We start from the raw sequence: 20288 nt of genomic DNA, 5'->3' as shown, positions 1-20288 counted from the left end.
AGCTTTGTATTGTATCTCCTCCAGTCGGAGTCAATGGTCTTGGATACGGCAGAAAATGTCAACAATGGGAACCCATCTCCTCTGGAAGCTCTGCTGGCTGGGGCTGAAGGTTTTCCCCCCATGCTGGACATCCCTCCTGATGCAGACGATGAAACTATGGTTGAGTTGGCAATTGCTCTCAGCCTTCAGCAGGATCAGCAAGGTTTGTCACTTCTTTTATTACGGACAATAATAGTTTTATTTCCAGGCACATTCTCTTGCCTCTTGCACATTCTCCAGGCACATTCACTCAAGCACACATACAACCTAGTTTTAGTGTCAGGTCAATATCATTATTTTTGTCCTGAAGAACAATCAAGCTGTTTTTTTTGTTTTTGTTTTTTTTTGCTATTTATACTGAGCTGACTTCTGATTAAGTATGTGATTTTTATTTCTGATCATCTCAGGAAGTAGCAGCAGTGCTCTTGGCCTTCAGAGCCTTGGCCTGTCTGGCCAGGCTCCGAGCTCCTCCTCACTGGATGCTGGCACACTTTCCGATACAACGGCATCAGGTAACAACAGCACCTCTGCGGTGGCATGTTGTCAGCCAGAGGGAATTTTTATTTTTCAATGATTATTTTTATGGTCCAGCAGTTGACGAAATGCATACCAATTCTTTCCTCTTAATGATCCAAAACATTTCTTGTGTATTAAAAAGATCCATCCACTTGTGATACTGTTATGTTGGTTGTTGTTGTTTGTATTTAATAATGGTGAATCTGAATAGCAAGAAGTAATAATGGCAGTGTTGTGAATGTACTGCTTGTAAAGTTGGATGCAGTTATAATTGCACAAGTATGGACTAAGATTATGTATCCTGGCCAGATGACCGTGGTGTATTTACTGTTACAGCTATTGCTATGATTTCAGCCCCGGCATCAGATGATGAGGGCAGCACAGCTGCTACTGATGGTTCCACACTGCGCACCTCCCCAGCTGAGCACGGTGGCAGCGTGGGCTCAGAGAGTGGAGGTTCTGCAATCGACTCTGTAGCTGGGGAGCACAGTGGTGGGTGATTCAGGCAAAAAAAAAGAAAAGAAAAACCCCAACAACCCTCAAATGACCCTGAACACAACACCAGATGAACGATGCTACGTTTGTGCTAGCCAGAGAATAGATTCTTAGATGAATAATCTAAGATGTAATGTAAATGTAAATTTGTCTGGAGAAACCTTCAGATTAATCACTTCTTTATTATTTACAACCCGTGCATTCTTGTTGTTTAGTTGCATTTGTCTTTGTGCATGTGTCTCTTCTTCAGTGTCTGGACGCAGCAGTGCATATGGGGACACAACCGTGGAGGGCCACCCTGCCGGGCCAGGCAGTGTCAGCTCCAGCACTGGAGCCATCAGCACGACAACAGCCCAGCAGGAAGGCGAAGGCTCAGAGGGAGAAGGAGAGACGGAGGGAGACATCCATACAAGCAACAGGTCAGACATAATTAACACACCAACGGGGTAAAGGAGGGAATTGTGTTAGTTTCTGTCAGGCAGCCCAGATTTTAGGATGAACCCGACCTATTGGAAGCTGAAACAACCTGATGTGTGTTTTTGTACGTTGTCTTGTCTGCCAGGCTGCACATGGTCCGTCTTATGCTACTGGAGCGCTTGCTTCAGCACCTTGCTCAGCTCCACAATGTTGGCGGAGTCCAAGCCATCCCCTACATGCAGGTGATCCTCATGTTGACCTCTGACCTGGACGGTGAGGACGAAAAGGATAAAGGGGCTCTGGATGAACTGCTAGCACAGCTCATTGCTGAGCTTGGCATACACAAGAAGGTAACATCAGACTTTTACCTCAAAAAAGTTTAGGTAGACGTGTAGAAGAGTTGCGTTGAGACAACTGAACTGGTTTTTGCCACGTTGAAGATGTTTCGCCTCTTCTGTTAGGAAAACATGTTGGTAGTTCTCACAGTTTTATTAATGCTGTTGCTCTGCAGGATGTTTCCAAGAAAAATGAGCGGAGCTCCATCAATGAAGTCCACCTGGTCATCATGAGGCTCCTCAGCGTCTTCATGTCTCGAACCAAGTCCGGTTCCAAGTCCTCATCTGAGGTACACAGTCTTTGAGTTCAACTGTTTTCAAACAGATCCATTGCTTACTTCTATTAGTGCAGAGTCTCTGAGACTGAATCCTTCATTCATTCCAGTTGCGTCCTCTTCTTTCTTTTTTCTTCCAGTCATCCTCGCTGATTTCAAATGCAACGGCGACGGCCTTGCTCAGCCTGGGAGCTATTGAGTACTGTCTCCATGTGCTGAAATCGCTTCTGGAGTTCTGGAAGAGCCAACAGGGTGAAGAAGAGCCTGTAGCTGCCAGCCAGCTCCTCCGCCCACACACGGCCTCATCGCCCCCTGACATGAGCCCCTTCTTCCTGCGTCAATATGTCAAGGTAGCAGACCACAGAAAATGATTGTACCTCATAATGTTTGAGTCTTGGCTCTGACAACTGTGTCTTTATTTCATACTAGGGACATGCTGCGGATGTGTTTGAAGCCTACTCTCAGCTTTTGACTGAAATGGTGCTCAGGCTGCCCTATCAAATCAAGAAGATTGCTGACACCAACCCACGTATTCCACCTCCTGTCTTTGACCATTCCTGGTTTTACTATCTCTCTGAAGTGAGCACGAGTTCATCATCACTACTGTTTTTTGTTTTACCTTTTCAGCCTGTATTGACAGGTCCGCCTCAATGTAACCTATTGATTTTCACCTTTCCATTTCCCCAGTATCTGATGATTCAGCAGACGCCGTTTGTCAGGAGACAAGTCAGGAAGCTGCTGCTGTTTATCTGCGGCTCGAAGGAAAAGTACCGGCAGCTGAGGGACCTGCACACTCTTGACTCCCACGTGCGCAGCATCAAGAAGCTTCTGGAGGAGCAGGGCATCTTCCTCAGGGCAGGCGTAGTCACAGCCACGTCTGGCTCAGCACTCCAGTATGACACGCTCATCAGTCTGGTGAGTGTCCTTTTTGCGAGTGTCCTTTTTGCAGCAACTTGTATGGTTTCACAGGGTTTTCATTTTGGAGATCGGTTCATTCTGTGTTTTGTAACGATAATGCGTCTTAATTTGTTGCAGATGGAGCATCTGAAAGCTTGTGCAGAGATTGCAACACAGAGGACAATCAACTGGCAGAAGTTCTGCATGAAGGATGATTGTACGTATTGCAAGATAAATTTAGGAACTGCCAAAAAAAAAGTCTCCTCATCGATGACAACACTTCTTCATCTTGTTCCTTTCTTCTTTCCACCGTCTTCTCCACGCAGCTGTCCTGTATTTCCTGCTGCAAGTTAGCTTCCTGGTGGACGAGGGTGTTTCACCAGTGCTTTTGCAACTGCTCTCCTGTGCCCTCTGTGGCAGTAAAGTGGTGGCCAGCTCCTCCTCTTCGTCCTTCTCTGGCGGTAGCTCTGGCAGTTCTGGACAGACTGGGGCATCGCAGTCCTCTCAGAGCAAGTCGTCCAGTAAGAAAAGCAAAAAAGAGGACAAAGAGAAAGACAAAGATGGTAAGTAAATGAATGAATTTTTTTTTTAGTTTGTACTTATCAGAAAATTGCACAAGTAACATGTCGAAAGAATTGATGGCAAATACAAATGGATCATTTCTTGTAACGTGGTGGCTTTTATGTTGGCTCACTGACTACAGGTGATGGAGTCGGCAGCCAAGAGGATCAGCTGTGTATGGCTCTGGTTAGCCAGCTCAACAAGTTTGCAGACAAGGAAACTCTCATCCAGTTTTTGCGCTGCTTCCTTTTGGAATCAAACTCATCTGCTGTCCGCTGGCAAGCCCACTGCTTGGCTCTTCATATTTACAGGTAGCGTTGATCTCTTTTATATTCAGACTTGCACGGGGAGACTTATCTGCGGTACCAACATGTATGCATGGTAGTCTTACTTAATTTTAAGAGAAACGCTTTTTGAGTGTGAGTGATTTCGAGTACTTATTCAACACTAAAAATGCATCATTTGCTTGTCCATCTCTTTGTAGGAACTCCAGTAAATCTCAGCAGGAGATGCTGTTGGAATTAACTTGGGCCATTTGGCCTGAGTTGCCTGCATATGGACGCAAAGCCGCCCAGTTTGTTGACCTGCTTGGATTCTTCTCCCTTAAAACACCTCAAACAGAGAAAAAGGTTTGTCCACAGGTTTCACGGAACATAACTGGATTATCACAAAATATCATTGGTTTAGAGTAAGATTGTAAAGAGTGGTCATTTTATTTTAAATCTGATAACTAGTTCCAGTTATTGCGTCACATGTCTATGAGGGTTTTTTTCTCTCTCTGTTTTAGTTGAAGGAGTATTCTCAGAAAGCGGTGGAAATTCTGAGGGCACAGAATCATATCCTGACAAATCACCCCAACTCCAATATCTACAAGTAAGTCGTCACTCAAGACAGTAAGATTGTCTTTATCAGGAACAAAAGTAATGCAATTACAACGTCGTACTCATTCATGACAAAGAAGTGACAATGGTTTTTTTCTTCTTTAGCACGCTGTCTGGATTGGTGGAGTTTGATGGATTTTTCTTGGAGAGTGACCCATGTCTGGTGTGCAACAACCCAGAAGTTCCGTTTTCAGTGAGTATAACACAGTGTCACCTGCTCAGGGTCAACGAGGAATATGAAAGAATCTTCTCGCCATTGAAGCTTAAAAGTGGTCTTAACCTTAACATTGTCTCTTTTTGCTCAACAGAACATAAAGCTGTCATCCATCAAAGTCGACACTCGCTACACCACCACACAGCAGGTCGTCAAGCTCATTGGCAGCCACACCATCAGCAAAGTCACCGTGAAGATCGGTGACCTGAAGCGCACAAAAATGGTGCGAACCATCAACCTCTACTACAACAACCGGACTGTGCAGGCAATCGTGGAGCTGAAGAACAAGTAGGTTTCATGAAAATGAATTCTGCTGCATCCAACATTTCACTCTTTGTCTCTTGTCAACACTATTTCTCAATCTCTCTCTTTTTTTCATGTTAGGCCTGCTCGTTGGCACAAAGCTAAGAAGGTTCAGCTGACCCCGGGACAAACGGAAGTGAAGATTGACCTGCCCTTGCCCATTGTCGCGTCCAACCTCATGATTGAGTTTTCAGATTTTTACGAGAACTACCAGGCGTCCACAGAGACCCTGCAGTGTCCACGCTGCAGCGCCTCCGTGCCGGCCAACCCTGGTGTGTGTGGCAACTGCGGTGAGAACGTCTATCAGTGCCATAAGTGCAGGTGAGCAGCCGGTTTGAAAATGGTAGTGAAACACTTCTTGTGGCGCCGCAGTTGAATTTTTATACTATTGTGGTTTCTTCAATTAGGTCGATCAACTATGATGAAAAAGACCCCTTCCTGTGCAATGCTTGTGGATTCTGCAAATATGCCCGCTTTGACTTCATGCTATACGCGAAGCCGTGCTGTGCCGTGGATCCCATTGAGAATGAGGAAGACAGGAAAAAGGTGAGCGGTCATTCTGTTTAAATTAAACAAAAAAATGGAGTTTAAATTTGCACAGCGAAACAATACTTTTTGTCCATAAAGGTGATTAACTTCTAGTTGTTGTTCTGTATATCTTCAAGCTTAACTTAACCTACAAGGGCATTAAATAGTGCTGACAATTGATTTGGTTTGCACACTTACTTATTATTCACACCATTTAAATCCGATATGTGTTCTGCTCAAATATCAACTGCATTTTCTAAATCTAGTCAGTGTCAGAGTGAACTGAATTTTAATCATGCAGCTGTAGGTAACTGTGCACTGTCCCTGCAGGCTGTGACTAACATCAATACGCTGCTGGACAAAGCTGATCGGGTGTATCACCAGCTCATGGGCCACCGGCCTCAGCTGGAGAGTCTCCTGTCTAAAGTCAATGAAGCAGCACCAGAGAAACCTCAGGTGAGCCGGAGGAGACGTCTGAACAGTGCCGCTTGATGAAATTTTAATGTGATATGTATTTCCATGCTTCCTTAGAAATTTTGATTTGCCTAAATAATTGTCACTGTTCTGTTTTTTGTTATCTCTAGGATGACACTGGAGCAGGTGCAGGTCTTGGCACATCCTCTGCAAATGTCAACAGATACATTCAGCAACTGGCTCAAGAGTACAGTGGCGATTGCAAGACATCATTCGACGAGCTCTCCAAGATCATACAGGCAAGCGAAGCGAGGACACGGATCATCTTTTCCCAGCGTGTTCCCTTCATGGCGTGCACACGCGTGACCGCAGTGTTTTCCTTACGTTTACAGAAAGTGCTGGCGTCGCGTAAAGAGCTCTTGGAGTACGACCTGCAGCAGAGGGAGGCAGCCACCAAGTCGTCTCGCAGCAGTGGCCACCAGCCCACCTTCACAGCCAGCCAGTACCGAGCGCTCTCCGTGCTGGGCTGCGGCCACACCTCCTCCAACAAGTGCTACGGCTGCGCCTCGGCCGTGACGGGACACTGCATCACTCTGCTCCGCGCGCTGGCCACCAACCCGGCCCTGCGGCAGATTCTGGTCCTGCAGGGCCTCATCCGTGAACTCTTTGAGTACAACTTGCGCAGAGGCACCGCAGCCATGAGGGAGGAGGTGCGCCAGCTGGTCTGTCTCCTCACCAGGTGCGTTTGTTTTTCCTCCCAACAAGATTGAAAACAACAGTATTTTCTTTTGTTATGCTTCATAAAACTGTCCTGCACATCTACTCACAATTTTATTTTTCCAAAAAATAGAAAATATTATTATATAATATTATTAACCTTCCTTATGTTCCTTCGACAGAGATCATCCAGAGGCCACTCAGCAGATGAATGACCTCATCATCGCCAAAGTGTCTGCTGCTCTGAAAGGCCACTGGGCCAATCCTGACCTGGTATGACCACCATGTTGCACTCATATATGAATACAATAACCAAATAAAAAAAATGCATGTATTCTAATATTAACCATGCTGATGTTATCCATACAGGTCAGTAACCTGCAGTATGAAATGTTGCTGCTAACGGACTCAATTTCAAAAGAGGGAGGATGTTGGGAGTTACGGTTACGATGTGGTAAGTTTTTCCCTCTCTGCCAAACCTGATTCATCAACAAAATGGTTCTTTACGCAAAACTCTGAAACTTATGTTCCCTTTCTGTCTTCACAGCCCTCAGTTTGTTCCTCATGTCCGTGAATATAAAGACACCTGTTGTGGTGGAAAACATCACACTGATGTGCCTGAGAATCCTTCAGAAACTTATCAAGCCCCCTGCTCCCACCAGCAAGAAAAACAAGGTCCTTATGCTACTACATTAGTTTTGATACCATAGTTAGCACAAAATAGAACAATTTTGGCCATTATGCAAATACTGTGCCATTTCCTACTTGACTCGCTTGTCTCATGTTTTATTCCTAAACAATTGTTTGTTTTCTCTCACGTACAGGATGCTGCTATTGAGTCTCTGACCACAGTGAGGCCCTACAGTAATGAAATACATGCCCAGGCGCAGCTCTGGCTGAAGAAGGACCCCAAAGCTTCATATGAAGCCTGGAAGAAATGCCTCCCCGCAAGAGGCAAGTCCTGCAAACTAACTGCTTTTATACACGTTCAGATATTAAAGAGAACATTCTCCGCCATTCACAATTCTGTTTATTTCAATGACCGCAGGTCAGGAAGTTGTGTCGAAGCCTCAGGGGAAGGCAGAGCTGCGACGACAGTATCTGTTGGAGAAGTATGTGTGGAAGTGGAAGCAGTTCATGAGGTCCAGGAAAGGAGAAGGCCTTTTCCCTCGCCTGCTCAAACTGAGCCACAACAACTGGTTGCGACAGGTACACAGCTTAGATTATTTGTTGCAAGCCTGCTCCGGCCTTCATTTGCCGTCATTGGTTTTCTCATCAATGTCTTTAAATAAAGCCAGTGAAGTCAATAAAGCTAGTGACAGTCAAGGTGTATTTGTCGCAGGTCCTTTTCACACCGGCCACGCAGGCAGCCAGACAAGCAGCTTGCACCATCGTGGAGGCTCTGACTACAATCCCCAGCCGCAAGCAGCAGGTCCTGGATCTGCTCACCAGGTAGGAGCCTCGAATGTATAAACAGCAAAGTAGTTATCTTGACTTTCTTTGATCTACCCTCATAAAATGCTTGTGCTCATTAGTTATCTTGACGAACTGAGTGTCGCTGGAGAGTGCGCAGTGGAGTACTTGGGTCTGTACCAGAAGCTGATCAAACCAACACACTGGAAGGTTTACCTGGCCGCCCGTGGAGTTCTGCCGTACATCGGCAACCTCATCACAAAGGTAATCCTCCAAAATGGAGCAAAAGAACTAAAAATACAGAAAAGAAATAACAAATAAAACAGCTGCAGACGCGGTTTTATCAGTCCACAATTCAAATAAAATCTTCACCAGTGCCCTTTTAATTCTGTTGATCATTTTTGTGAGTATTAAAAAATGTTAATGTGTTGTTAATGTCTTTGTTCAATGCAGGAAATAGCAAACTTGTTGGCTCTGGAGGAGGCAACGCTGAGCACAGACTTGCAACAAGGCTACGCCCTGAAGAGCTTGACGGGTGAGTCTCGATTCAATTGTTATTGATCACATGTGCACTGCAAATATTCTGCTGCCTGCGTTTGAACATTACAGTTGTAATTGGTGTGCATTTGTTGCTCCCGCAGGTTTGCTTTCTTCTTTTGTGGAGGTGGAATCCATCAAACGGCACTTCAAGAGCCGGCTGGTCGGCACGGTGCTCAACGGCTACCTCTGCCTGAGGAAGCTGGTGGTGCAGCGCACCAAGCTCATTGACGAAACGCAAGACATGCTGCTGGAGATGCTGGAGGACATGACAACAGGTCCGCACTGACCGGAGTTCCCTCTGGACGGGCGTTTGTGTTTATTTAAAGCATCGTCTTCACAGAGGTGTGTGCTGTTCACAGGTACGGAGTCTGAAACCAAAGCCTTCATGGCCGTCTGCATAGAGACGGCAAAGCGGTACAACCTGGACGACTACAGGACGCCCGTGTTCATTTTCGAGAGGCTGTGCAGCATCATTTACCCCGTGAGTGACTCTGTCGCAAATGTCCCAGAACGCCCTCAGTGTTTGACGTTTAAAACAAGTCTTTAACTCCTTTGTGTGTCTGTATGTGCGTGTTGTCATCAGGAGGAGAACGAGGTGACGGAGTTCTTTGTGACCCTGGAAAAGGATCCTCAGCAGGAGGACTTCCTGCAGGGGCGCATGCCCGGAAACCCCTACAGCAGCAATGAGCCTGGCATCGGCCCCCTGATGAGGGACATCAAGAACAAGATCTGCCAAGACTGTGACCTGGTGGCGCTGCTGGAAGACGACAGTGGCATGGAGGTGAGTTCCGCATTGTAACCTCTTGGTTTCACAAGCCTCGTACACCTGAAGACACTCAAGGTGCATCCTTGTCTCGCAAGTTTACTGGTGTTGCTCTGTTTTTTTCCAGCTCCTAGTAAACAATAAAATCATCAGCTTGGATCTGTCAGTGGCAGAGGTCTACAAGAAGGTTTGGTGCCCCACAAATGAGGTGAGATCATCGGTACTTCACACTGAGCAAGAAACTTCTCTCCATGGGCTGAAATTGGTATTCCGCATTGGCCTCATAATCACAGGCTGTTTTTTTGTTTGTTTTTTTCTAAAGGGAGAGCCAATGAGAATCATCTACCGGATGAGAGGTCTGTTGGGAGACGCCACCGAGGAGTTCATCGAGTCACTGGACTCAACAACAGGTCAGAACCGATGTTCCCTTGACATGCATGTCTCAGATGCAGGTTGCTGTACAGTTGAGGGGATTCACTTCCTGTTCTGTGTCTGCGTCTCAGATGAGGAGGAGGACGACGAGGAGGTGTACAAGATGGCCGGAGTCATGGCCCAGTGTGGAGGATTGGAGTGCATGCTCAACAGGCTGTCTGGAATCAAAGACTTCAAGCAAGGACGGCACCTGCTCACGGTGAGAGTTTTTAATCCTTCTGAATTTGTACGGTTTGTTTTTTTTTGCAAATCTGTCTCCCTATTAAAGCAATGCAAAATAGAGCTTTTGTGCACTTTGCGTCTGAACTCTGCGTCTCGTCCCTCAAACCTGCAGGTTTTATTGAAGCTGTTCAGCTACTGCGTGAAGGTGAAAATCAACAGGCAGCAGTTGGTCAAACCTGAGATGAATACGCTCAACGTCATGCTGGGAACTCTGAACCTGGTGGGTTGTACAGGGAGGGATAGAAATGACCACAACTCTCCACTGGTTTCAAATGGGAATTGTGAACCCTGAGTCTTGATGTCCCTCTCTCAGGCTTTAGTGGCAGAACAGGAGAGCAAGGACAGCGGCGGAGCCTCCATAGCAGAGCAAGTTCTGAGCATCATGGAAATCATCCTGGATGAAGCCAATGCTGAAATTTCAGAGGACAAGGTGCCCGTCGCTAAAACGCTAAAACTTTTTTTGCCGCCATATCCGGGTCGGACCTGACTTTTTTCATTTGTCCTCGATTCCTAACCGTCAACCCATTTGCCTTCTGCAGGGCAACCTGCTGCTGACCGGGGACAAAGATCAGCTGGTCATGCTTCTGGACCAGATCAACACCCCGTTTGTGCGCTCCAACCCCAGCGTGCTGCAGGGTCTGCTGCGCATCATCCCTTACCTGTCGTTTGGCGAGCTGGAGAAGATGAGGATCCTGGTGGAGCGCTTCAAACCCTGCTGCAGCTTCGACAAGTCAGCGTCACTCGCCTTTGTGCACACGATGGCCTAAAACCTCTGAGGCGCCGTGACTCAATGCTAAATTGACCCTGGGCTTTCATCTCCCCAGGTACGATGAGGAGCACAGCGCCGACGACAAAGTGTTTCTGGACTGTTTCTGCAAAATCGCCGCCGGGATCAAGAACAACAGCAACGGCCATCAGCTGAAAGATCTCATTCTCCAGAAAGGAATCACGCAGAGCGCTCTGGACTACATGAAGAAACATATCCCAGATGCCAAAAAGTAGGTTTCCGCACCGCAGCATGATACAAGATCGTCTTGATGTGTCTTCAAATGAATAAATACAAAATCCTTTCGGCACTGAACTTTTGTGTTGTGGCCTCTCTGCAGCCTGGATGCAGATGTCTGGAAGAAGTTCCTCTCCAGACCAGCACTGCCCTTCATCCTGCGACTGCTGCGTGGTTTGGCCACCCAGCATCCTCCCACTCAGGTGAGCTCCACACTTCTAAAGGTTCTTTCACACTGGGCAAGAGGCAACGCAAAAATGTGAATGTTTAGCCAGCGATTAAAAAAAAAAAATAAAAAAAAAAATGTTTATACACACCAGGCGCGACGCGCATATGCATATAAAATTTGCTAAGCAAATGAAGTTTGGGGCTCTTTCTGTCGCGCCAAAGGAGAAACATTGGCGTCGACTACGTCCTCAACTGATGATGTCCTGGTGATGGTTGGATTAAAAAAGAAAAAGAAAAAATAATAGAAATCTTTTGAATACACCCAATATTTTTCTTGAGAGAGGTGTTGCAGCCGTTAATGACTTTCATATGATTCGACACAAGAGCGAAAAAAATATCCATCGCTTTTTTGTTGCGCAAACATTTGCTGTGCACAGTTCCATTGACTTCAATAGGTTTTAAAAAAAAATTATTCGCAGAGCCAATTTGCTCCAGGTGTGACATTAGCAGGTCATACCTGCAACTCAACATGATTACGAGAAGACGACAGCTGCTGGATCTGATCTCACCGTCTTTTCCCAGGTGCTGATCGGCACAGATTCAATCACCAACCTGCACAAGCTGGAGCAGGTATCCAGCGACGAGGGCATCGGCACCTTGGCGGAGAACCTGCTGGAGGCGCTGAGGGAGCACGCCGACGTCAACCTGAAGATCGAGGCGGCGCGCAGGGAGACCAGGGCCGAGAAGAAGCGCATGGCCATGGCCATGAGGCAGAAGGCTCTGGGAACCCTGGGCATGACGGTACTGCCGTTCAGCCTCTGCGCTCAAGTCGCATTAATTGAACGCCTCCTGCGTATTTGTCTGATCTCGGGTTCCATTGCTCTTTGCCTTTTAGACCAATGAGAAGGGTCAGGTGGTGACCAAGACGTCGCTGTTGAAGCAAATGGAGGAGCTGATCGAGGAGCCCGGCCTGACCTGCTGCATCTGCAGAGAGGGTTACAAGTTCCAGGTACACACACAGTCAAACGCATGGGGTCACGACTCATTTCTGCATTACACTCCATTGAACCAGTTTCAGGAAATGACGATGTTGACTGTTCTCCTGTCACTAAGAGTCCACGAAAATAAAAATCATACAGATGTGTTTTACAAATATGGGAACGTTTTCATTGTGGTGTTGGATGAAAACCCTTTCCAATGTCTAATTAAAAGTAATTGAGAGAATCCCAAGTGTGACCTGAATGTCTTAAAGAGCCTAAAATATGAACCATGATGCTTTGTTGAAAGTTCTATGGTAAAACACGTGTGATTACATCATCCAACTTCTGTAATGATGGCAGCATATTACCCACTGGATATTCATTCTTAAATCACACGTCTAATCACATTTAATTAGACATTCAAGGCAACAACTGTCAATTCCATCCTATAATATGTTCAACACGTCCTGACTGATGTTTCTGCAATCGTAATGTTTTCTCTTCCCACCGCCCTCTATCTCTCTGTCCCTCCCCCTCCCTCTCTCTCTCGCTCCCTCTCTCTCTCTCCGTCTCTCTCTCCCATCACAGCCGACCAAGGTCCTGGGCATTTACACCTACACGAAGCGCGTCTCCTTGGAGGAGTTTGAAAACAAGCCTCGCAAGCAGCAGGGCTACAGCACTGTGTCGCACTTTAACATTGTCCACTACGACTGCCACCTGGCAGCTGTCAGGTAGCGCCTGGCCCGCCCGTCGTTCTTTTTCTCCCCATCCCTGACCCGACCTCACCCTCCTGTGTCCCTCTCTCCCCCGGGGTGCAGGCTGGCTCGTGGACGGGAGGAGTGGGACAGCGCCGCTCTCCAGAACGCCAACACAAAGTGCAATGGGCTGCTTCCCGTGTGGGGACCGCACGTGCCCGAATCGGCGTTCGCTACATGTTTAGCAAGGTTGGATCTCACACACACGCACACACACACACACACACACACACACACACACACACCCTGCGGTGGTGTTTCGCCAGTAACTCACCCCCTGCTGGGTTTCCCTCCCTCTGTCCGTCAGACACAACACATATCTGCAGGAGTGCACGGGCCAGCGGGAGCCGACGTACCAGCTCAACGTCCACGACACCAAGCTGCTCTTCCTCCGCTTCGCCACAGAACAGTCGTTCAGCATGGACACCGGGGGAGGGGGCCGCGAGAGCAACATCCACCTCATCCCCTACATCATCCACACCGTGCTCTACGTCCTCAACACGTAAGCAGCGTCTTTGCGTCAATCTCACTCCTGTCGCCGTTGCTCGCCCGGCTCACTCGGCTCACCCGTGTCCTCCCGTCTTCTCCCCGCTCGCTGCTGCCAGGACGAGGGCCACGTCTCGGGAGGAGAAGAACCTGCAGAGTTTCCAGGAGCAGCCGTCGGAGAAGTGGGTGGAGAGCTCGTACGAGGTGGAGGGGCCGCACTACTACACTGTCCTGGCCATGCACATCATGCCGCCGGAGCGCTGGATGTCCTCGCGGATATACTTCCTGCGGAGGCTGCTCACCAGTGCACACGCACGCAAGATCTCAGCAAGCAGCACCAACAAGTAGGACGCTGTTGTTATTCTTACTATTATTATTTGTATCATTAATATTATTATTATTATTAGCAGCAGCATGAGTTGAATGTCTGATGTCTTCAGCAAGATGAAAACATCAAATGGTGATGATTTCACGTTTTTGTTAGTTTTGTAATAGAAACGTTTCTGGAATAAAGTCAGAGAGGTTATGTAATAAAATCAGAACATTTTGTAATACAATCAGAACAACTCAAACCTCTTTTTTTCCCCAAGTTTATTGAATCATCTGCACTGTAGGGTTTCATTCTCTGCTTCCTCTTGCATGCACCAAGTCTTTGCATGAAGTCAGGTAGCTCATGCTAGGAATTTCTGAATGTTCCTCTCAAAGAGCTCTTCTTCATCCCCCGCTGCCTCCCAGACTCACAGACAAAGGTCCAAAGGAGTACGCAGTGTACCGCTGCCCTCTGCTCTTCTGGGGCCTCGTGGATCTGGTCTACGACATGTTCCGGGTAAGTGCGGCTCTCAGGTCAACTGAATAAAGCCCTCAGACGGCCAAAGTCCACTGACCTGCTCGCTGCCTCTTTTTTTTTCTGTTTGGGCCTCGCAGAAAGTTCCCACGAGCAACACAGAGGGGGGCTGGTCCTTCTCGCTGGCAGAATATGTCCGGCACAACGACATGCCAATCTACGAGGCGCTGGAGCGCGTCCTCCGGACCTTCCAGGACGAATTCATGCCCGCTGAGTCCGTGTCCGAGTTCTTCGATGTTGTAGGTCAGTACGAGCAGGTGGCAGGATGCCGCTTTTTTTATCGGGTCTTTATTATCCAACTCTTCTTTCTTGCTCTATGAATATTCTATTTTCTTTATTTTCTTAAGAAAAACTACTTAAGTGGTCACTGTAAATATGCCGGACTAGATTTCATCTGTAGTCCCCAACAATACAACAATAAACGTAAAAAGAACAATTGACATAAAAGATACGACAATATAATGCAGCAATTGAAATAAAAACTCCATAAACATTCACGCTTATTAATTTCGCACCAGCCTTACACATGCAACTGCACACACAAGATTGACTCAGACTAAATGTGGTGCTCACAAGTTTGTCTGTCCAATATCCAGTCTGTAAGTTGTCCTTTAAAAGTTCTAAAAGTCGGACACTGTGTAATATCAATGGGTAGCTTGTTCCATTCTGCACATCCTTGGACGGAGAATGTGTCTTTATGTCTTTTCAATTGATAAAATGTTTCTTCTTTTCCTCTCTGCACTATATTGTTGCTGTAATTGTGCAGATTTTCTCAGTGTGGGATAAAGGGATGCATTCTATTCCTGTTCTGTTGATCAAAATTTGGCAAAGTGATGACGGGCTGCTGCATTTGTGATGGGATAAAAACCACTTCCTGTGTCCCCCAGGTCTCCTCTCTGACATCCCGGATCCAGATCTCTTCCTCCAGGATTTGTTGAACTCTCTGCCCTGATAGCCGACCTCGGCTTTCACCTTTGGCTCTCTCTCTCTCTATCTCTCTCTCTCTATCTCTCTCTCTCTCTCTCTCTCTCTCACACAAACATACACACACACACACACACACGGGCCGTGCAGACAATACTGGGATTCCTACCAACCGATAAAGACTCTCTCCTTCTCCACAGCAACACACAGACAAACCTGAGACACTCGTATTATCCACACCGTGCTTCTTACTCACCTCTCCCTTCTCTATACCGCATCTTCAAATTAACTTTAAGCGAGAAGAAAAAAAAAAACCTATGTGTAGTCTAAAAAAAACAAAACAAAACAAAAAAAAATAATCTTCATCCACTTTTGGCATCATCTGTGTACCGTTTTACCGCCAGCACGCTGCGGCACCAATGGAAGGTTGGTGGGAAAGACACCGGAGCAGAATTCACACTCTGAGCCTGCTGGTGAGAAGCTTTAGTCTGGAAGCGAAGACAGAGTTCAGCGTCTGCAGACACCTCTGTGTTGTGATTTACGACTGTTACGACCTTCAAAAGTCAAGTTTCACCGTATTTTCTGTCTTGGGAGGACCTTGCAAATCTTCACAGATTGGCTGCTTGAGAGAATCAATAAAAACATAAATTATTAATAGAGTAACTGCTGAATTCTGTTTCACAGTGGAAGCTTCAAACCCACAGCCCCTCCCTCCCCCTCCTCTTATAGTAGGTTGACTAAAACGAGGGATTTGACCCACCATGTGTTCAGAGTGGCATTTGATTTTATCTCGTTTTCCTTTGTGTGTGTGTGTGTTTGTGTGTGTGTGTGTGTGAGTGTTTGGTTTAATTTGTTTGCATTTGGGGCTTATTTTAAACAGCAGCAGGTTTCAAGGTTTTGAGCTGTCGTGCCCTCTTACGAGTTCATGCTGTCGGCTCTACGTGTAGGTTCTAAGATTCTAACTGGAATTTGATTGGACGGGAGGGGGCGTTTTTCATTTGTGTGTTTGCGTAGGATTTGTTTTACCAGCCTCGAAAAAAGAGAACGGGAGGGAAACGATGATGAATGAATTCAATTTTTTATTTTTATTTTTTTTCCATAAAGCTTTGCCTTTGTAACAAAGTGAACCTTGGACTTGTGAAAGATTCCTTCTGTTGCAATGACATGTCAGATAAATTAATAATAAAAAAGACCTACATTATATCCTGATTTCTTTCTGATTTGATCAGTTTGTTTCCTTTGCAGCTCCACATTTGAGTCGCACACTTTTCATTTGCATTCTAGCAATTTGAAGTTTTCTCCAGTGACACGTTTGAGTCAACCCCCCCCCCCCCCTCCCACCCACCCCCCCCCCCACCCCCACCCCCCCCCACACACACACACACACACACACCCTAAAACAGACGAGGTGCCGCTGAGTCTTTTTCTCCTCCACTGAACCGATAAGTTTGCAAACTGTTGAACCGGTGCCCTGAGTGCATGGTGTGGACTTCACCTTGTTGTAAATTCACCTTTTCCCGCTGCTACACTGTTCATCTGTTGCTGAATGTCTTCTGCTCTCGGAATTTAGCCTCTGATTAATAAATTCGTAATGAGTCCAAACGTGATACTGAGTGTTACTTGCTGCTTAAACGTCAACAAAGGCGACTTGGAAAAACCCATTTGTTTTAATTGGAACGTGAGGACTGATGGCCGAATACATGAACGCAGCTGAAAGCAAAAACTAGGTGTCACCTTGTTTTGATCCAATTTTCACTTGAGAGTCACACTTGTGTTTCTCTGGTATCCCAAAGGCTGTTATGCGTTCTATGGTTTACTAATTCTGATCAGTGCCACCAGAGGGCGGTACTCGACAAGAATTTTGAAGCATCGAGTCATAGTTAATAATGACAATAATAATGACAATAATAATGGATTTGATTTATACAGTGTTTTTCTGGGCACCCGAAGCGTGTAACGGTGAACCCCTTATTCATTCACACCACATACACACTGGTGGTGGTGAGCTACATGTGTAGCCACGGTTGTCCTGGGCCTGACTGACTGACTGAAGACTGGCAGCCAATCTGCGCCAAACGGCCCCTCGCATACCCTCCGACCACCACCCAACATCCACTCACATTCGTACAAGGCAAATGTGTATTTCAAAGGTAGAAACTGGTCTCTGGATATGACGCACACCTCAACTGGAAACAGCAGTGCCAGTTTATTTTAAACATATTGCACAGCAACACATTTGAACACACAACACTGTCACTCGATCACTCAAAACGTGATCAAACATTTTCAAGTAAAAGTATGCAATGGCATACGCAATCACCCCTGTGCTCACAAAGGTTATGGCTTTTCTCCTTTTACAAAAAAAACAAAACAAAAAACAACACAATACTTTCATCTCATCTCAGCCACGTGATGAGTGTTGCCCATCTGCAGCATTTAGCAGCGCTGTTTGTTCATTTGTGGAACTGCCAAGTTGTCGTCCACTCGTACATCCCGTTCAGCTCCAGCCGGTCACTGGCAGCACAGCGGCGCCGTGTCCTCGCTGGCGCGGGGGAAGAGGCGCAGCGCCTCCCTGGAGGATCTGTTGTATCCGTTGTGGAAGATCACGGCCTTCTTGACGGAGAAGAAGGAGACGGCCCTGTCCCACACGTCGGGGCCGGAGGCCCCCGCCAGCAGTTGGCCCTCCAGAGCCGAGCGCATCTTCTCGGCTCCGTGCGAGCACTTCCTCTCCAGACTCGAGATCTTACAAAACCTGAGTAGCACAAAGGCAGAGAAACAAACATCAGGCTAATGCGGAAACACTAAATTATTTCACCTGTTGGTGAAAGGAAAGAGGAGGCGGGATGTTTTCTATTGGAGCTTACGTTGTGTTTTGGTCCCTCATTGCGAACAAACAGTCCAGGCAGCCAGGCGGTCAGTCGGTCAGTCGGCTACGAGATGCGTTCCAAGTTATGGATTTGGCCGAGAGGTCCCTCCTTTATAAACCCGTGCCAACTTTTCCCATCGATTTTTAATGTGATGCAGGTTCTCACAGCGTCTGGCCAATCACAGAGCAGGATGCTGACAATAGGATGTGAATGAATTAGACTAATTCACATGGTACAATGGACCCCCCCCCCTCCCCTCCCTCCTCTCTCACCCCAATCCAAACAAACAGGTAGGAGGGGCCTTTTGTCTCTGTCTGCTGATGCTCCCCGACGAGAGAGATGCCCTCAGTATTGTTTCCGCCGGGGGTCTGATGTGTGGTGGGAACGTGGAGAAGTATGCAACCGAGCGCTGAATAGAGACGTAAGAGTTCCAGCTGGATGCCATTGGACTTTGATTGTTTTTCTGTGAAACCTGCGCGAAACGCCGGCAGCTTTATCATCCACGACTTGGAAAATCAAAGCCGTGAACACAATTATCAATCAACAGTTATGTAATATCAACGCTACAGATGCACCACAGTCAGTTCCTCCTGCTGTAGCTTTTGTCTTTTTTCAATATCCACCTTAAAAAAAAAAAAAAAAAAAAAAAAAAAGTTCTACATTGTACATTTGTGAGCGCTTTGCTTTGTGAAAATATAATAATGGAAAGAAACTTCGAAACTTGGAACCTTTATCGTCTTTATCATACTGTCCTGAAAGTTTTCCAGCCTTTATTCTTCCCACCCAGTGGTTCTCGTGGTTTAACTTTCCGTCCCTGTCTCCACCACTCCAATTCTCACGGTGAACGTGTCCCATGCTTGACTGGCTGACAAAAGAGGACGGCCGGTCCAGATGGTGTGCCTGGAATCCCTGTTGACAGCCCTGAGTTCCTGTGTGTATGTGTGTCGGGAGGGTGGGGAGGGGCAGAGGGAGGGCGGGGGCCGCTGGTCACTCAATCTTTGTTTGATGGGGCACACTTCCTTTGTGCACGCGGCCTCAGTGTCATGAACACTAAAGTGTGGGAAGCCCGGGACCGCAGCGGCTCCCACGTTCCACACAGGCAGGAAGGGAGCGTGTGACTGAGACGTGGCCAGCGGCAGGCAGGTCAGCCAGCTGTGAGCGTGTGTGTGTGTGTGTGTGTGTGTGTGTGTGTGTGTGTCTTTGGGAGAGGGAGGTACCCACTGAATGGTTATGGCTGTCTGTTTGAGTGAATGCGAGTCCTGCCTGATGTGTGAACATGTGCTGGGAGTGTGGAGACGTTTACACTGGGAGCTGCTCTCATGTCCAAAACCATCAGGGCGCCGGCGTGGGGCCGGCGAGATCAAGCCTCACTGCTGGGCAGCTGCGGCAGCAGAGATTAACGCCGCCATTCCACTGCGACAATGTGCAATACTGAAAAGGAATCTTTTATTATACACATCAAAGATTAATTATAAATATCTCTGGGAGGAAATGAGAGAAAGATAAAATGAGAATTAAAAAAAAAAAAAAAAAAAGAAAATCAATTGGTTTTCACTCAGTTATAATGATCATTTTTGATTACATATGTGGCCCTGCGATGAAGTGGCCACTTGTCCAGGGTGTCACCCTGCCTTCGCCCTAAGACAGCTGGGATAGGCTCCCAGCAGACCCCCGTGACCCTGAGTAGGAATAAGCGGGTATAGAAGAGGAACGAATGAAAGGATTACATATGGAGCCGGTCCACTTAAAGAGGCACCGCCATGGTTCTGCAGTGTCCCTGATTGTGGATGTTCCTCATTGCTCGTATTAACAAAGATGTGAAATAAAGTTGCACCTCCAAAAAACAGGGCTTCATTTGACATTGTTAGCAATAACTGACATGTTTAATATTCTTACCACAGTGGCCCTTTGAAAGTGCTGAAAGCATGGCAATAATTAATACATTCATGCATCAATAAGACCATTCAAACAGGTTGTTGCGTTGCTTTTTGTGTTGTCAATGTCATGAGGCTCATTTCAAATCCTGTTCATCGTTTGTGAAATATTTACAGACAAGCACATGGCACATGGACAGGGAGCACCAGGCTTTTGACAGCGACACCTGAGTTGATGCTCAGGATTTAAAAAAAAAAAAACCACACACACACACACACACACACATCCCCCGAAAACACACATGAAGGGACACGTTTCCCTCATTTGCACTCGCCGACGGATCAACTGTTGCGCAGCACTGGCGGGGCAGAAGTGGCGGCACGCTGGCCCTTTTTTTTTTTTTTTTCTTTTCCTTCCCTCCCTT

The 20288-nt window shown here is 46.9% G+C and overlaps 1 protein-coding gene across 12 annotated transcripts in view; it reads left to right on the top strand.

Annotated features, from left to right (window-relative positions):
* The window catches only part of ubr4 (ubiquitin protein ligase E3 component n-recognin 4), a 37985-nt gene extending 21654 nt beyond the window's left edge, over positions 1-16331 (top strand). For 7 of the 12 annotated variants that reach the window (XM_076042340.1, XM_076042341.1, XM_076042349.1 and 4 more), the window contains 27 exons: positions 25-202; positions 447-551; positions 892-1047; positions 1301-1469; positions 1613-1817; positions 1979-2092; positions 2218-2427; positions 2507-2656; positions 2765-2992; positions 3113-3191; positions 3301-3537; positions 3678-3846; positions 4020-4164; positions 4323-4408; positions 4522-4609; positions 4725-4918; positions 5015-5254; positions 5341-5479; positions 5792-5917; positions 6046-6174; positions 6268-6614; positions 6775-6865; positions 6962-7046; positions 7140-7267; positions 7417-7801; positions 7935-8044; positions 8128-8265. In XM_076042340.1, coding sequence (XP_075898455.1) covers positions 25-202; positions 447-551; positions 892-1047; positions 1301-1469; positions 1613-1817; positions 1979-2092; positions 2218-2427; positions 2507-2656; positions 2765-2992; positions 3113-3191; positions 3301-3537; positions 3678-3846; positions 4020-4164; positions 4323-4408; positions 4522-4609; positions 4725-4918; positions 5015-5254; positions 5341-5479; positions 5792-5917; positions 6046-6174; positions 6268-6614; positions 6775-6865; positions 6962-7046; positions 7140-7267; positions 7417-7801; positions 7935-8044; positions 8128-8136 — 4302 coding nt within the window. In that variant the 3' untranslated portion in view covers positions 8137-8265. Of the gene's footprint in view, positions 1-24; positions 203-446; positions 552-891; positions 1048-1300; positions 1470-1612; positions 1818-1978; positions 2093-2217; positions 2428-2506; positions 2657-2764; positions 2993-3112; positions 3192-3300; positions 3538-3677; positions 3847-4019; positions 4165-4322; positions 4409-4521; positions 4610-4724; positions 4919-5014; positions 5255-5340; positions 5480-5791; positions 5918-6045; positions 6175-6267; positions 6615-6774; positions 6866-6961; positions 7047-7139; positions 7268-7416; positions 7802-7934; positions 8045-8127; positions 8270-8458; positions 8541-8646; positions 8821-8904; positions 9027-9128; positions 9327-9435; positions 9517-9630; positions 9719-9811; positions 9940-10074; positions 10183-10275; positions 10393-10501; positions 10693-10786; positions 10961-11068; positions 11169-11715; positions 11935-12028; positions 12143-12701; positions 12845-12931; positions 13058-13175; positions 13371-13473; positions 13699-14089; positions 14181-14278; positions 14442-15085 lie in introns of those variants that run through there. The other 5 variants (XM_076042347.1, XM_076042346.1, XM_076042342.1 and 2 more) reach the window with 3 other exon arrangements.
* Positions 16332-20288: the final 3957 nt, after the last annotated feature.

Source organism: Nelusetta ayraudi, unplaced genomic scaffold, assembly GCF_046127955.1.
Source record: "Nelusetta ayraudi isolate G7.1 ecotype Tasmania unplaced genomic scaffold, CSIRO-AGI_Nayr_v1 ptg000070l, whole genome shotgun sequence".
Lineage (NCBI taxonomy): Eukaryota > Metazoa > Chordata > Actinopteri > Tetraodontiformes > Monacanthidae > Nelusetta > Nelusetta ayraudi.
This window is presented reverse-complemented; position numbering and strand designations above follow the sequence as displayed.